This window comes from Petaurus breviceps, unplaced genomic scaffold (assembly GCF_028583685.1).
Source record: "Petaurus breviceps papuanus isolate PSGF00001 unplaced genomic scaffold, PetGlider_PUasm1.0 350, whole genome shotgun sequence".
Lineage (NCBI taxonomy): Eukaryota > Metazoa > Chordata > Mammalia > Diprotodontia > Petauridae > Petaurus > Petaurus breviceps.
Window position 1 is genome coordinate 448559 of NW_027186199.1, and position 17936 is coordinate 466494.

The 17936-nt window shown below is 39.9% G+C and overlaps 1 protein-coding gene across 1 annotated transcript; it reads left to right on the forward strand.

Moving 5' to 3' along the window:
• Positions 1–9145: 9145 nt before the first annotated feature.
• Positions 9146–17695, forward strand: TMEM249 (transmembrane protein 249). The gene is made up of 6 exons (XM_069096979.1): positions 9146–9163; positions 9533–9698; positions 9908–10002; positions 14173–14368; positions 15110–15195; positions 17340–17695. Exons 1-6 carry the CDS (start codon positions 9146–9148, stop codon positions 17532–17534), a joined length of 756 nt encoding a protein of 251 aa, XP_068953080.1. The 3' UTR covers positions 17535–17695.
• Positions 17696–17936: the final 241 nt, after the last annotated feature.

Sequence of the window (17936 nt, forward strand, 5' to 3'; positions counted from 1 at the left end):
GTATATTCATCTTAGGACAGGAAGGAAAAGGTCTGAGGGTGTTGAAGGTGATTTCAAGTCAGATTTCCAGAGATGTCTTAAGATTCATCATTTCTAAAAAGGCCCTGGCATCCATCTTCTTCTGAATGAAGCCTTTCCTAACTCCTCCCATGCAACTGCAAGTGTCCCCCTTCCAAGCTATCTCGTATTTAACTACTTTGTATATATTTGTATTCTTCACTTCGTATTTATGCTATCTATATTTTTGTATCTATGTGTCTTTTCCATTAGAATATAAACTGCTTTTGAAAGGGATTTTTTTCATCATTCATGCTTCTATCCACCGTGCCTTGCATGAAAGGCATATAGTAGTAGGTGCCTAATAAATACTTGTTGATTGATTGACTAATCTTTACCTCATTCCCTGCATCCAGGAAGGATATGGGAATAAAGGGCCCAAGTCCCACAGCACTTCTTTAGAGCCCACAAGAGATTCTTGACTGTATTCTGTAAATCCTCCATCAAAGGCCTAACAGCCTAGCACACTGGAAACCTTAAGGGCACTTGTTCTTTTAACATGTGGATACCAATGTTTGGTCTGTCCAAATGTTTATTCTTCCTTTTTGTTGAAAGTTGTGTTGATAACCTTCTGTTTTTACCTCACAATCATTCCCCATGTCAGTCCCCTCTCCCCACTCTCTCTTATAATTAAACCAGTTAAGTAAAGCCAGTCAATGTAGAAGCTATGTCTTATAGTTGGTGCAACATCCCGTAACTTGAGCCCCCTACCTCTCTATAGAAAGGGAAGTATGTTTTGACATCTCTTTACCTAGACCAAGAAAGATTATGAGATTGGTCACCACAATTAGTCACCCACCTTTTAGAACTATTTTCATTGATGTTGTCATAGACATTGTGTATACTGCATTGGTTCCTCTTCATTTGGTTCATAAAATTTTTCCAATTAAACTGAATTCTTCATGTGCATTTCTTGTGTCTATGATAGTCCTAGGAGTTTTCATTTTGTACTTTCTGGAGGAGACTGGTGGATTTTTCTATTTTTTTCTTTGCTTTCTTGTTCTAATATATCAGGGCAATTTGTGTTTATCATTTCTTGAAATATGAATTTTAGGTAGTCTAATGAATTTTAAGATTATCTCGCTTTGATTTTCAGTAGTTGAAACTAGTGCCCCCCTACTACAGGAATTAATGCATTTTATTTTTGTTAGCTATAGATAGAGAGGGAATCCACAATAATTACTGGGAGTTTAACTTAGGTTTGGGCATAGGCCCCTTTCTGTTTCCTTATACAGTCCCAGACCCAGAGTTGGCTCCAAATCTTGCTGTAACCTTGATAGTCCCCATCCAGATGTTGTTGATTTCACTAGTCACAGGCCTCCCACGAGGCCTTGGGTGCTTTGCCTATCAAGTTCTGGCCTGGCACTCTGTCCTGCTATGCCATGCCATGGACAAAGGGCTGCTTTGGAACTGGTATGGCACTGTGTCTTTTGTGGCTCAAGTATAAGGCTCTGTGAGCACTTGTTTACCCCTTTCTGCCATTGGGGATCCAGGCTGATTCCATGATGTGTCTTCTCTCTACCCTGGTTTATCTCAACTCAGGAGCCTTAGGGTTCTCCAGCACTCTTCTTATGTAGCCCTGAACTGAACAGAGTAGCCCGTAGACGTTTATTTCTCTCTGGTTTTCCTTGCTATTGTTACTTCCAGACATTCTGGGAGCTTTACTAAGGCGTTTGAAGTCTAGGCTTCTCTAGGTCTTCACATACCACCATCTCAGCTGAGTCCCATATGCATTTCTTGCATCACAACCATTTCTCTTATACTCCAAAGAAGTGACCAACCTGCATTTCACATACACAGAACAGTTATTTGGCATGGGCAGAAATGCAGGCACAGAACATGCTTTGAAAATTGGTACAATATTTCCTTTGCACCTCATGATAACAAAAAACTAGTAAGTGAATATCTACAAAGCACAGTTTGTTTAGATAGGCTCCAATCAAAGAGCACCCACTTTGTTTCCTTTTTTTTTTGCAGTGACCTACTGAGTGGAGGATGTGGATGCCCTCTAGCTAACAAAAATAAGACCAAACAAAACATTCCCCTCTTGTCTTTAGTATTCCTTACCAGCAAGAGCTCGTTCTGCCTGTTAGCACTTCTGACACTGTTCTTACAGGACTCTGCCATACTTTTGTCTACCTCCTCAGTTACCTGTTCTCACTCCTTAGTTACCTGTTCTCACTACCTTCTGTATATATCTTTAAAACATAATTTTATTTCTCGAGTTCTTTGTGGAATGGACAGAACTCTGGGCCTGTAGTCAGGAAGTTGAGTTCAAATTTGGCCTCAGACACTTACTAGCTATGTGACCCTGGGCAAATCACAACTTCTGTGTACCTCAGTTTTCTCAACTGTAAGATAGGGATAATAAAGGCCCCCTATATCCCAGAGTTGTAAGGATCAAATGAAATAATTCAAAAGCACTGAGCAGAGTGCTTGACATACAATAAGGCACTATGAGGAATTTATTGATGTAATTGTAGAGGATGCTTATGAGTCAGCAGGGCCATAAACTAATAATTTGCCTCCTGGAGTAATGTAAAATATACTCCTAAATTAACTTTTGAAAACAAATGGAATCGATATCTTCAGATAATTCCTTTTCATTCTTATCAGAATTATTTCTCCTATCTCTTCTTCACAACTTGATTTCTGGGTGCTTTGCTCTCCTCCTTGCTCATTTCCCAGTACAAACCAAGTAGCTAGGCAGTGGAGTGGATAGCATGCTGGTCTTAAAGTCAGGAAGCCTCAAGTTTAGATGTTGCCCTGGTGTCAACTAGCTGTGTGACCCTGAGGAAGTCAGATCAGCCTTGGTTTCCTCAAATGTAAAATAGGGATCATAATAGCACCTGCCTCCTAGAGTAGTAGCGAGGACCAAACGAGAGAATATATATAAGGTACTTTGCAAACGTTAACTCTCTAAATACTAATGTTAAAAACTCGTTAATTGTTATTAGAATTTTATTCCATGGGATCTTGCTTCTCCTTCCTTTCAGCCCTTTGAATTGTACTCTTCCAGAATCCTAGGGTATATATCCAACTATACTGGGTTTTCCTTTTCTCCTCTGTCACAAATTCTAAGGTTGTCATTTCTCCCCAAATCTTCTATCATTTCTCCACAGTAGCCAAATCCTCCTTAGTCAAAATTGGATCCAGAATAGAAGTTCCCTTCATTGACACAGAATATAAATTCTTTGAGGACAGGAACTATTTCCTAGTTCCTATATTTTCTTCCTCCTTTAAAAATTTTTTTTTCTGAACTTAAACACACAAACAAAGGCATTTTCATACAGCAGAACATGAAAAGAGGATTCTTTGTGAAACTAAATCTCCATTTCATACCCTTCAAAAATATATATATATGTATAATAAATTCCACATGTTAGGTTTAATATTGTGCTTCTGAAATTCTGTTCTCTTTTGTATACTTTTTTAAAATGGCAGAATGGTACTCTTTAGGGCACATGACTTCTTTCCACCCATTAACCTCCCCTCCCCCACATTAAAAAACGGAAAGATTAAAAAAAAACCCTTGTAACAAATCACCACAGTCGAGCAAAATGGATCCATACAGTGATAGTGTCTACAAATATATGTGCACCATGTGTCTGTCACCTCCCTGTCAAGAGGTGGGTAACATGCTTCGTCATAGGTCCTCTGGAGACATGGTTGGTCATTGCATTGATCAGAATTCTTGATTCTTTTAAAATTGTTTTTCTCCAGAACATTGCTGTTCTTACATAAATTGTTCTACTCACTTTACTTTGTGCCAGTTCATACTACTCAGGATTCTTGGAAATTGTTTCTTTTGTCACCTCTTAGATACAATAATATTTCATTACATTTTTATACTACAATTTGTTCCACTTGAGCAATCTAAGTAGCCCTTTAGATTCTGGTTTATGGCTCACTTTTTTTTACCCTTTTAATTCAGGAAGTTTGTTTTGCTTATGACTATTCACTCCCTGGTTCTATCGTCCCTCTTAATACCACCTCCCTCCCTAACCCAATTTGGATTCCTGTTGAGTTTGATGCCCATCTACACCAAATTGTGTATCTTTGTGTATGTTAAACTCTCTTTTGTCCATTTCAAATGAATGAGGTTTGTTTGATGCCTACTCACCCTTTTCTCTATGTTTGTATTCTTTTCATGTAACCCATTTGTGAGAAATAGCAAGTCCCATGCCTTCTTCCTCCCTTTCTACACCTTCCCTTCTCTTTACCCTCTTCAAAGTCTCAAAACAGAACTAACCCACCCCCACCCCACACCCACCCCTGCCCCCAGGTTGTCTCTTTTTCTGACTTTATTTCCTTGGATACTCTTTAAAGACATTAAGGATTTGGAGGGCCACTTGCTTCCTTCAACCACCATTAGAATGTTAACATATTCCCCTTCCAATTGCACAAATAAATATGTCTTTCTATATTTCTCTTTAGTCTTAATGTTTGTATTTCAAAGTTCCTACTCATTTCTGGTCTTTCCATAAGAAATACTTGAAACCTCAGTTCCATTAAAGGTTCATTTTCCCCCTGTAGGATTATATTCAGTTTTGTAAGGTAAGTTATTCTTGATTGTTAGCCTATCTTTTTGAATTTTGGAATATTTCATTTCAAGACATTTCATTAATAGTAGGAATTGCTAGGGCTTGTGTGATGATCCTCACTGTAGTTCTTAGTACTTGAATTCTTCCTGGATGCATGAAATATTTTCTTTTTCTTTTTTACTTAAGAGCTCTGGATTTTGAGTATGCCATTCCTGGGACTTCCCTCTTAAGAGGTAATTTCTAACTTAATTTTGTCCTGCCATTCTAATAAAGATTTGGGCAGTTTTCATTTAAGATTTCTTGAACTATAGTATCCAGGCTTTTTTTTTTTAATTATGATTTCAAGCAGTACAATATTTCTTAAGTTTTCTTTCCTTGACCTGTTTTCAGGTTAGCTGTGTTTTAAATCAAATATCTTACATTTTCTTCTATTTTTTTCCAGTCTTTTAATTTTGTTCTAATATTTCTTCCTGTCCCAGGGAGTCATTGATTTCTGTTTGGTCTGTTCTAGGGTTTAGGGAGTTCATTTCTTGGGTAAGGTTTACAACTTTTTCTTTAGTCTTCTGCCAGTTTTCTCCCCAAAAGCTTATGTTTCATTAAAAAAAAAATCTCTTGCTTTATTTCTTCTAAGCATTCATGTAGTCTTTGTGGAAAATCCATTTTCCCTTTTGAGTCCTTTCTTGTAGTTGTTACAGAGTTACTCATTCTTTTGGGGGATCTCTAGGTTTGCAATAATTTTTTAAAAATAAATTTTACTGATATCTTTTATTTTCATATAACCTCAATTTCCCTTATATACCTCCCTGTCCTTCACCCAGAGAGCTATCCCATATAACAAAAAAATATTTTTAAAGAAAAAACAATCAGCAAAACTGATCAATGCATTTTTAAAAAATCTGAAAATATATGCAATGTCCCTAAGATCCAAGGACAAGAATCCACTATTTGACAAAACTGGAAAGCATTTTGGCAAAAACTAGGTATATATAGACCAACATCTCACTATATAGTGAAGTAAGGCCAAAATGGGTACATGATTTAGACATAAAGAGTACTATCATAAGCAAATTAGGAAAGTGTAGAAAATTTTACCTGTCAGATCTATAGATATTTATAACTAAATAAGATAGAAAGCAGTACAGGATATAAAATGGGTAAACAATTCAGCCAAGATTAGAAGGAAAGTAAGAAAGTGGGGGAAAATCTTTTACAACAAATTTCTCTGTAAAGGTCCTGTTTCTCAAATATATGAAGAACTGAGTCAAATTTATAAGAATACAAGTAATTTCCAAATTGATAAATGGTCAAATGAAAGTTTTCAGAAGAAGAAATCAAACTATAATCATATGAAAAAATGCTCGAAATCAATATTGATTAGAGAAATGCACATTAAAACAATTCTGAGGTACCACCTCACACTTTTCAGATTAAGTAATATGGAAGAAAAGGAAAATGACAAATGTTGAAGAGGAGGTGGAAAAATAGGGACAATGATGCACTGTTGGTGGAGTGGTGAACTGATCTAACCATTCTAGAGAGCAATTTGGAACTCCTCCCAAAGGGCTGTAAAATTGTACATATACTTTGACCCAGCAGTACCACTACTAGTTATGTATCCCAAAGAGATTTTTTAAAAATGATGAGTAGAATAGTATCAGAAAAACCTGGGAAGACTTACATGAACTGATACAAAATGAAATGAGCAGAACCAGGAGAACACTGTACACAGTAACAGCAATATTGTACAATGATCACCTGTGAATGACTTAGCTATTCTTAGCAATGCAATGATTCCCAAGGATTCTGTAAGACTTATGATGAAAAATGCTCTCTACCTATAGAGAAAGAACTGATAGACTTTGAATTCAGATTGAAGCATACTTTTTGTTTATTTTTCTTCTTTGTTTTTTGGTCTGTGTTTTCTTTTGTAACATGACCAATATGGAAATGTGTGTTGCATGATTGCACATGTATAATCTATATCAAATTGCTTGCCTTCTTGTGAGGGTGGAGGGGAGGGAGAGAGGGAGATAATTTAGAATTCAAAACTTTAAAAGACTAATGTTAAAAGCATTGTTTTACATGTAACAAAATTTTTTTTAAAAACCAGAGCACATTATCAGAAAAAAAGGAAATATATACAATGTCCTATACCCATAAAGCTCCCACCTCTGCAAAAGAATGGGGTGGGGGTGTTTTCTCATATCTCTTCTTTGGAGCCATGCTTATTCTTTGTAATTTTGCAACATTTATTATTGTGTATAATATTTTCCTGGCTCTACTTACTTTGCTCTATCAGCTGATATGTCTTTTCGTGCTTCTCTATATTCATCATGCTCATTTAAGGCACAATAATAATTCATTATTTTCAGGTAAGCCACAATTTGTTAGCTGTTCTCTAGTTTATAGGCATCCAATTTGTTTTTAATTCTTTGCTACCACAAAAAGTGCTTTTATAAATATTTTGGTGTTTATGGGGCCTTTCTTGATCCCATAGCAAGATTAAAGGGTACAGACATTTTAGCTACTTGTTAAATATGGTAAACACCCTCCCCCCTCACATTTCCATTAAAGTTTGCTTTTTTTTTTCCAAAGCATATTTTTAATTTAACATGGTCACACAAGTAGAAGTGAACTCAAAAATCATCTAGCCCAATTCTTACCTGAAACATGAATTTTGTTTATAACATCCTTACATTTGGCTTCTGTGGGAAAACTTCAAGTGATAGGAAACTAATGACTTCCCAAGTCAGCTCATTCTACTCTTGTACAGTTTGGAAGTTTTTCCTTACATTAGACCAAGATTTGTCTTCTATATAATCAATCTATTATGGCTAGCTCTGTACTCTGGAGCTACATACAGTATGTTTAATCTCTTTTCTGTATAATAGTTCTGTAGATATTTGAAGACAGCTCTCATGTCCTCCCTAATTCATTTCTTCTCCAGGTTAAATATTTCCAGTTCCTTCAACCATCTATTAAACATATGGCATAGGGAAATATGATGGGCCAAGTTAGAGGAACCCTGCCTTCCGTGGCAGAGCTGAGCACATGCAGGGCTGAGAGAGAATTGGGAGCCCTGCTATTCCCCAGCAGGGCTGAGAGAGTTATCCACCCAGAGGCTGCGAAAAGGTGAATTAAAAGAGAGACGAGGACTCAAAGAGTGGTGGAAAATAGAGTCTCATTTATTGTCTTAAGTGCAAGCCATTTATGGGATGCTTCTTAATGGGCTTTCCTCTGTGGACATTGTGCACTAGTGTTCTTTATCTCAAGAATCCAATCCTCAGCACCTGTGAGCTTGAGTTCTTTTCCTAGGGGATAGGGAACCGATACAGGCCTGGCAGTGAGCCCTTCACCTGAGGGGGCTTATTCAGCCATCAGGGTCAGAGTCCCACTAGCCTGTGGTCCTCAACAGGGAAAGAGAAATTCTAACACATTAGCAATTCATTGTACTACTTGGCTTCAAATCCCCTGACCACCTTGCTCTTTTTTGCACTTATAACAGCTTTTTTATATGCCCCAATCCAATTTTTTTGAGACTAGGTCTTGCCCAGTTTGGAAGTGCAGTGGCCTCTTATGGGGCCTGCCCCATTACTAATTGATATGAGAGCCTTGGCCTGCTGTTTCAGACCAAGACTAGTTCATCACTACCCTCATCTCACCCCCACAGCTGGGTGGATTCCCACTGCCAAGGGGTCATAATATTGGTGCCAGATTTAGTGCAAACACCTCATTGACTGTGACTCTAATACAGCTCAGAAATTCCAAATTCAGCAGCAGGGATTATGGACGTACACCACCAAGCCCAATTTGTTGAACCTCTTAACAAATGTAGCCCTAGAACTGAAGATAGCAGTCCTGGTCTTACCAAGGCATAGTACAATAGAACTTATCTTCCTCACTTTGGATACTGTCCTTATATTAATGCAGCCTAAGGGTAAGAACTACTAAATCTTAAGGTTGGAGGGGACTTCTACAACCATAACATCCCACTCCCACTAGTTGTATGACCTTAGGCAAAAGTCATTTTCACACCTATGGATTCCAGTCTTCCCTACCTAAAATAGACCAGATTGGACTGGATGATCTTGAAGCCCTCTTCCATGATTTGCTATAGGGAGCTCTGTTGAAGGGAGCAGGGATGTTTAACCTGGAAATTCCTAATAGCTAGAGTTATCTTGAAGTAGAATAATAGACTGTTTCTGGTACATTATGGAGCCCACCTTCCTCAAGGCTTTTATACAAAGTCCGAATGACCACTTATCAGGCATATTTTAGAGATAATTTTGTTCAGGTGCCAGTTGGATTAGGTAGCTACTGACATCTCTTCCAATTTTTATTTTCTGTGTCATTCTATGAATAGGAGGGAGAAAGATTATTCTAACTTACACCAAGGAACAAGGTCTGGTGATTCTAGAACTCTCAGACAATTTAGAATTCAACTTGTCCTTCTAGAACCTGTCCTCCACCTTATTCTGTCCAGCCAGCCCCTCAGTCTTGATAGTTGCTTTTCCTGCCGTTCCATTCCCCCAATACCTGTAATCATGAACAGCCTCTTTCAGGTATGTCCAGAAATGTTCTAGACCCGAGGACTGAACAAAATGCCCACTCTAACCTAATCTTTTCTCAGTGGCCCTGCTCTCTCTTTTATCCCATCTACCCCATGATCGCATCCTTTGACCTCCATCTTCTCTCTAAGTGTCCATTTTACCTTTGGGGCCCATTCTTCCTGCTATAACCCTATCCTCCCCATGTGACCCTGTCCTCTACCCCATATCCCTATTTTCATCCTGTACACTTAACCTCTTTCTGTACCCTCCATCCTCTCTCCTTTTATCCTGCCCTTTACCACCTTCTTTCTTCTACTGCTCAAATCTAGACCTTTCCCAATGTTGCCTACCACTTCTGGTGACCCTGTCTTCTCGTCATGACCTGTCTTTGTCTTTCAGTCCCCCAAGACCATCAGTATCCCTGGCAGCGGCAGCGTGGGCAATGGTTTTGAGTTATGGGACATTGGCTACTTTAGCACTGAACGCAATCTTGCCAAGAAACTCAAGAAAAATCCTTTTTATCCCTTCTTTCGGCAGCAAACTAATGGTGAAGCAGGGTGCTGGGAGCACTGGGGAGAGAGGGCAGTGAGGGAGAAACAAGGTCTTATTGGATATTGGAACATGAGGGCCTGGGAGACAGAGGAGTCATTGGGAAGGGCTCAGATGACAAGAGGGGACAAGAGGGATTAATAATACTGGAGTAGGGAAGGGGCAGAAGACAGCTCTGATCTAACACTTCACATGCTCTTCCCACAGTGTATGTGCTAGAATACTATCAGGACAACTTGTGGAAGGGGACTTTGCTTTTTTTGATCTGCATTGTACTCATGTGTGTTGGAACCTTCAGAAAGGTCTGAATTCCCATACCTCCCCCATTTATCTCCTTTATATATAGTCTGTATACCCTCTTTTGACTCCTCCCTCATATTCTTCCCACATTCTCACCCATCTCCTCCACATCTGCTCCCCATGAAGCCCTCAGGCTGTGTATCTGTTGCCTCTCATTTTGGCTCCATGACGAGCCCACCTCCTTTTCCAATCTTGTATTTTCTGGATCACTATACTTTATGCCACTTCTTGCCATCAAGTCAAGTCATCTTTGGCAATATGCTATTGCCTCCTGAGATGTACCATATATTATAATTCTCTCTGTGCTCCTTTGTATCACTCACAAATTGTGATTTATCCCAAACTGTAATATTCCATGATTCATTGCTATATAAGATCACCAGAAGATAATTAAAAAGATAATGTGTTAAGAAGATAATAATAATTATAGTTAGCATTTTATACAATGCCTTTAAGTTTTGCAAAATTCACAAAAATATTGCCTTATTTGATCCTCACAACAACCTTGGGAGGTAGGTGCTATTATTGTTTCCATTTTACAGAAGAGGAAACTGAGGCAGAGGGTAAGTGACTTGCCTAGGGTCACACAGCTGGTAAGCATCTGAGGCTCAATTTGAACTCAGGGAAAGGAGTCTTCCTGACTCCAGGCCCAGCATTTCATTTACTGAGCCACTTAGATGAGTTTTTGTGTCAAGGATGAAGTTGGGAGCATTGTGCAACTATCCAAATACAGCCCAACTTACTCTCTTTTTGCTATTTAATTCTGGTTCCAAATCATTACTCATCTACCATGCCTGTTCAAGATTTGTAGACTACTAGATGAACTCTATGGGTTGCCTATCCAACTACACATCATACTAGGCAATAAACATCCTTCATCCACTTAGTTTTTCTTTTGTGAATTGTTAGGCCAATGGAGTGGCCATGTCTATAACTGGGGACCCTCTTGACCCAATAACACCCACAAATAGGAACATCTTGAAGACGCTTGTTCAGTTGTTTCAGTCATGTCTGACCCTTCATGACCCTATTTTGGGTTTTCTTGGCAAAGATACTAGCAAAGTTTGCCATATACCCCAGTGGATCCAGTGAGTCCATTTTTTTTTTAAAGCAATCGGGGTTAAGTAACTTGCTCAAGGTTACAAGGCCAGTTATTTCTGGATGTGTTGCTGAGTATCTGAGCCCAGATTTGATCCCCAGGTCATCCCGACACTGGAGCCGGTGCTATTACTCTCTGTGCTACCTGGTCGCCAGTGAGTCCATTTTGTCATGTAATCAGAAGTTAAGCGACTTGCCCAGAATCACATAGCTAGGAAGTATCTGAGGCTGGATTTAAATTCAGGTTTTCCTGACTCCAGGCCCAGTATTCTGTCCACTGAGCCACCAGCTGCCTCATGTGGAAGACTAGAGAATTCTAGTATTCTCCATGACAATATCAAGCACCTTCTAGTTGCCAGCATTTGTTGTTGTTCAGTTGTGTCCAAATCTTAGTGACCTGATAGATGTTGTCAATGGGGTTTTCTTGACAAAGATAAATGGTTTGCCATTTCCTTCTCCAGTGTGTCTCTCCATTTTACAGATGAGGAAACAGAGACAAACAGGAATTAAGTGACTTGCCCAGAGTCACATTGCTAATAAGTGTCTGAGGTTGTATTTGAACTCAGATCTTCCTGATTCCAAGCCCAGTGATTTAACCACAGCATTACCTAGCTACCCTATCAAGTATATGTCTCTATTTTATGCCTCACTTGATAATGGTAATCAGAAAATCACTGAACAAAGTTATCTCAGTGACTGTGTCCATCAAAGGATCTTGTCTGACATTATGTGTGGGAGAGACACTTGGTTGGAGGAGAACCTTTAAAAAAGCACTTTGTTCTATTGAAATAAATATTTTCTTGAAAGTCATGAACAAGGAGAGTCTAGGTAGGGCAGTGAATAGAGCACTGGCCCTGGAGTCAGGAGTACCTGAGTTCAAATCCAGCCTTGGACACTTAACACAAAAACTAGCCATGTTACCTTGGGCAAGTCACTTAACCCCAATTGCCCTCCAAAAAGCAAAAGAAAAAGTCATAAACAATACCCACATCAAAATTAGTTTTTGACCCAAGATGTGGTCTGTTGGGAAAATTGTTCTTTAAAAGTCTGACTGTTCCCTTCTTATATTTTTATCAAAGTTACCCTTGATATGTGCATGGTCCATTTCACAGAGGTTTTATAAAACTGAGAAAGTAGCCATGTGGGCCAGTAGCTGCTAATGTCTTCTCAGTCACTATTTTGTTTTCATTGGCAATAATATTGTCTGTAATTTTTTCCCCTCTAAGGTCTCATCCTGGTATGGAGAACTTACATTCTTAAAAGTCGCTGCAGAAGTCATTTCTAACAAGCTATGTACTGACAATGCATTGATATATACCAGATGTGATCCTAGTAGATGAAAGCACATTTTTCAGAGATCCAGCATAGTCAAGTACAGTGATACATCACCAGCAGTTTGGCCAATTGGTGATTAATTCTCTGTTCATAGCAATTCATGTATCAAAGAAAAATACCAAGTGTTTCCTGGTCCTGGATGGACCCCTTCCCTTTCTACAATGATGATGGCAGACTGCTGTAAAGGGGACAGAGTGGGTTAAGAATGACAGCTTTTTGACCATCTATAAGGATTAATTTTAACTATTGGTGCTCTAAATGATCTCAGTCTAGTGACCATCGAGTCAATAGACAGCCGGAGATACTGAACCACATTATATTGACATTCTTGTTATTAGTGAGCTCAAAAAGACACGAAGTTATATAATCAAGATAATTTCCTTCAAGAAGAGAATCAGAAAAGGTCATGTATGACAAGCACTGAACATCACACACACACACATACACACACATGAAATTAACTGTTTCTAGGCTGCAAATGACATTACTGATGTGTTACCAGTGTAATTTCCAAATCAGATTCCCCTATAAATAATACGATTGTCTACTTAAGACCTGAAATGGACCTCAGAAGCCATCTAGTCAACCCCATTATATAGTTGAAGAAACTCAGACCCAGGATGGTCTGGCAATGGTCACAAAGACGGTAAGTATCTGAGGTCCTGGATTCCTCCTCCTATGGAATCATGGCTTTATTTAATGATGTTGTTTATTGATATCAGGTGATTCATAAAACAGGGAGTCATGCAAGTCAAAATGGTTTGTAGCTGTCATAGAGGATGTTCTTTGTAAATGGTAAGGTCTTCCAGATGCTTCTGTTTATGAATGACATTGTGTTGAAAACATTAGACCTTCTCCTCTGTACCTACATTGATCATTGCAGAGCCTCCTTAAGGAGATACATTACCACTTAAAGGAGATTGGCATAACAATCCACACAAAAAACAAATGGATGAGAAATGCCTATCATTCAAACTATGACATGCAGTTGGATGGCTAGTACATTGAGTTAGATCATTAGCATATACATATTAAAAAAGAATTTCTGATAGACAAGGAGCTGAACTCAGAGTTGAATAGGAGTAAGAGAGTGGGCTAGATTGAATTTGGGAAGTCCTACAGCACTTCCTGTGATCCCAAGTTCCTCCCTGACACAAACGCCATCTTTTTAATGTCAGTATGTCAGTATGGAGGTTAAACCATAGAACACCACAATCTTAGAAGAATTAAAATTGTATATGACTCCAAAGACAATGTTGAGATGCCCGGTATGCCCAGTGGGCACAATTAGGTCATAGAATGACTTGTTTACAAGAAGTGGCATAAAAGATATCAGTCCAGGAAATGTAGGGTTGGAAAAGGAGGCAGGCTAGTCCCCCAGCCAGAATAAGAGATAATAGATGCCCAGACCAAGGACTATATTGGCTCCTACAGAATGTTAAAAGACCTAAAGGGAAGCCTCTAGCACACTGGTAGATTCTTTGTGGGAGAACCAATGAAAAGATACAGACAAGTATGTCACAGGATGAGAAAATGTGGATGAGTAGTAATCTTAACTGTTAAAAGGAGTTGTCCTCAGGGATGAAGCTGAAGCTGCATTGAGACATTGGTTTTGTCTCTTGCATCTTCCCTATACGCCCTTTTATATCTGTCTAGCTTTTCACATCTACCCACCTTCTGCCACCTTCCATCTCCACCCTCCCCTTTCTGTCCATCCATTACCAATCTTGGAGCTACAGGTGCAGAATCAGGATACATGGGGTTTCCCTGCTTATGGGGTTGGCATTGGTCTGTGGCTCGCAATCTCATCCTTGCCAAGGCGCCGCCTGGTCTTGAATCATACTCGTGGGATGTACCACTTCTCCATCCAGGGCCGCTCTGTCTATCAAGGGCCCCTGCACCGCATCTACATCCGCCTTGCCCTTCGATCTGATGGTATTTGACATGTCTGGGGAGCAAGGAATCTGACCAGGGAGGTGGGGACCCACTTGGGGACAGGGACAAGGGTCTAGGAATAAAGAAACAGTAAGGTAGGGACTGGGAAGGGAAACTGCAAACAGGCACCTGGAGAGACCTAGGGATGGAGACACCAAGTTCAAGGTAGGATTATGGGACTAGGGACAGAGAAACTCAGTGCTCAGGATAGATTCTAAGAACTAAAGAGTGGGTTTGGGAAACTGGGCTGGAAGAACCAAGAACAATTAGGAAGTTGGAAAAAGACAAGGAGCTCAGGTTAGGAGTGGAAAGTGGGGAATGATGCGTTAAAGTTGGGAATGGAGACAGGGAGTTATGAACAGGGACAGGATTCTGGAGAAGGGATCGTTAGAGCTGGGGTGCTGATAATAGGGTCAGGACATTATGATGAGGGCAGAGATCTGAGAACATGTCTGAGATAGGTGCTAGAGACCAGAAGGTCCTAAGACGAAGACCAGGGAGATGAAGATGGAGACAGGGATGTGAAAATTGATGACGGGGTCAAAAAACTTAGGACGTGGATATGAAGTAAGAGGCAGGGATAGGGAGTCGAGGATTGTCACTGAGGGTTAGGGGACAGGGTTTGGGATGGACAGAAGGCAGAAGATAGGTCTCAGGACCTCTTTTACTTCTAAATGGGGGAGATAAAAGGACAGTCCTTGACTGTGAGGGCAGCTTGGAAATTCCCTCCTCTTCTTGCAGCCTATGGCAGGTGCTTCTTCCAATTGGTCCTCTGTGGTTACAAGCTGGAGCCACTGGTACTGGTTAAGCTGTCAGAGCACTATGAGGTAAGGACTTCACCCCTAGACTCATCTCTCAAGCTTCACTGACCTCCCCTGACCCTTTGACTTTCCTCTGATTTCTCCCCTCACCTGCTGATCACCTGCTGATCTCTACTCTCTGGCCTCCAGTGATATCCACTCCCCCCTCCTAATCTTTTTACACCGTGGTTCCCCACCTGACCCTCTGGCCTCTCACATCACTAATCATTTTCATTGCATCAGATAACCCAGTTGCATAGGTTAGATTTTTTAAATGAGAATCATTTATGACCAAATCAGTCAATCAATCAATCAGCCTGTGTCTATTATATGGCAGGAAATGTACTAGTTGGGATACAAGTACAAACAAAACAAAATAATCCCTACTTGAAATGGGAGAGACAATGAGAATACATAAAATTATACACAGCAAAAATATAAAGCTAATAAATGCAAACAATTATAAAGTACATAAATGCAAGGTAGCTTGATGGGGAGTGGATTCTAAGCAGTTCAGAATCAGGAATGACTTCATTCAGAAAATGCCATTTTAAAGTAAAAATGGGACTTTGTGAAGTGTAGATAAGGAGAAAAATCATTCTAGGCATGCAGGATGCTTGGTACAAAGGCCTGGAGATGGGAGATAGTTTCCTTATCTGTAAAATGGGGGTATTAATAGCACCTACTTCCCAGGATTATAAGAATAAAATATTTGCAAAGCTCCTTGAAAATTTTAAAGTGCTATAGATATTATTATGAATATATTACTGTAAGTTATTCACCTAATATTAAACAACATGTTTATTATTATTGTTGTTATTATAAATGTGTGCAAAGAACAGGGAGAAAGAGATTTAGCTAATTCATAGAATGCAGGAGGGAGAACAATGCCCAATAAAGCTGGAAATAATGGTTGGGGCTGGGTTGTATAGTTGCACAAAAGAGTTTATATTTTATTCTAGAGGTAATAGGAAACCACTGAAGTTGATTGAGTAAAGGAGTCATAGTGAGATCTGTGCTTAAGGAAAATTATTTGGCATCATTTTATAGGATACACTTGAGGCAGGGGAATCAGTTAAAAGACTATTATAAAAATTTAGGCCTGAGACAGGAAAAAGTGACAGGAAGGAATAGAGAGAAAGGGAAAGAAGAAGCAGACAACAAAGAGATGGAGAAAGAACAAGAAGGTAAAACAGAGGAAGACAAAAAGAGAAGTGAAGGCAGAAAATAAGAGGAGGAGAGGCACATAGACACAAAGGCAGAGATAGAAGAGAAACAGAAAAGGACAGTGAGAGGGTGAGACAGATGGAGTGACAAGGAGAGTCAGGGTCACAAAGAAAGAAAGAGAGTAAGAAGGTGAAACAAGGGGAAGCTAGGTGATACAATGAATAGAGCACTGGCCCTGAAGTCAGGAGAACCTGAGTTCAAATGTGGCTTCAGACACTTGACAAGGTCACTGTGTGACCTTGGGCAAGTCACTTAACCCCAATTTCCTTGCCTTCCACCCTTCAAAAATAAAACAAAACAAAACAAAAAGAAGGTGAAACAAGCCAAGAAAGAGAAATTCAGTTAGGGAATGAGGTAGACAGGAAGAGTCAGAGGGCAACAGGGAAAGAAATAGTAACAGGGTGGGATAGTAAGAGATGTCGGGTCACACACAGAGACTTACGACAAACAGTGCCTTGTCTAACACATATCAACCATTCATTCAGCTTCATACATGCTGAGTTCCTGGATAGAAAAACGTGGCCAGAGTCTAGGGGTGGGGACCCTAGTTTCTATAAGAATTGGGGACTAGGAATGTGAGCCACTGGGAGGACCCTCTTGCAGGTAGCTCCACTGCTCATCAGTCATCCAGGAGAGGGGAGGGCCTAGAATGCCTCCATTTCCCAACTCCTTAGCTCACACTATGCCTCTCACAGTCCTGGGAGATTTAAAACTTCTTGAGAACAACCTCAAACCCCCTGCCATCCTTATTTTATACATGAGAAAATAGACCCAGAGAAGGAAAAGAAAGGGCTTTTCCAAGGTTACACAGTGAACCAGGACCAAAGACTCATCTCCCTTAAGTCTAGGCTCTGAGAAATCAAATTCTAGATCTTTCTGGGCCCCTGCTCCCCTCAGATAAGACCTGTCTCTTCTTCATCGTGTTCCTTTCTTTGCCTCTACAGCAATTGGAATTCCTGGGTCGCCATATTGCTCGTAAGCTGAACATCAACTACTTTGATTGCATGGCTGTGTCCTACCGCCATGTTGTCCGCCACTGGCCATTGGGATCTATGTATAGCCCTGGAATTGTTCCCCGCCGCCAGTCTACCTATACACCCCAGTATAACCTTTATCAAGGAGATGAAACAATGGCCTGAGATCAGCCAACATAGACTATGAGAATCTAATTCTAATCCCTTCTTCCCCAACATTCCACTCAGAAGTCTCAGGTCTTTCTCTTCCCAGTCTCTTTCCCCACCTATAGTCCTCCATACATACCCCTGGTCATCCTCCCTCTCAATAAAACTACTTCCTCCCAGCCCCCTCAGGTCCAAGTGTTCTTTGTCATTTAAAAACTCCCATTCATATGATGTCCTATTCCTTACAAAGAGATTTTTCAACAATAGGCAGGTAGTAGAAGAATTATAATGTTCAATTTTACAGATGAGGAAATTGAGATCTAGAGAAGTTAATTAAGGTAGTATACATTGTTAATGTCAGTCAGGATTCAATCTTAGGTCTCTTAAGTTGAAGACCAATGCTCCCTATGCCTCCTCAGA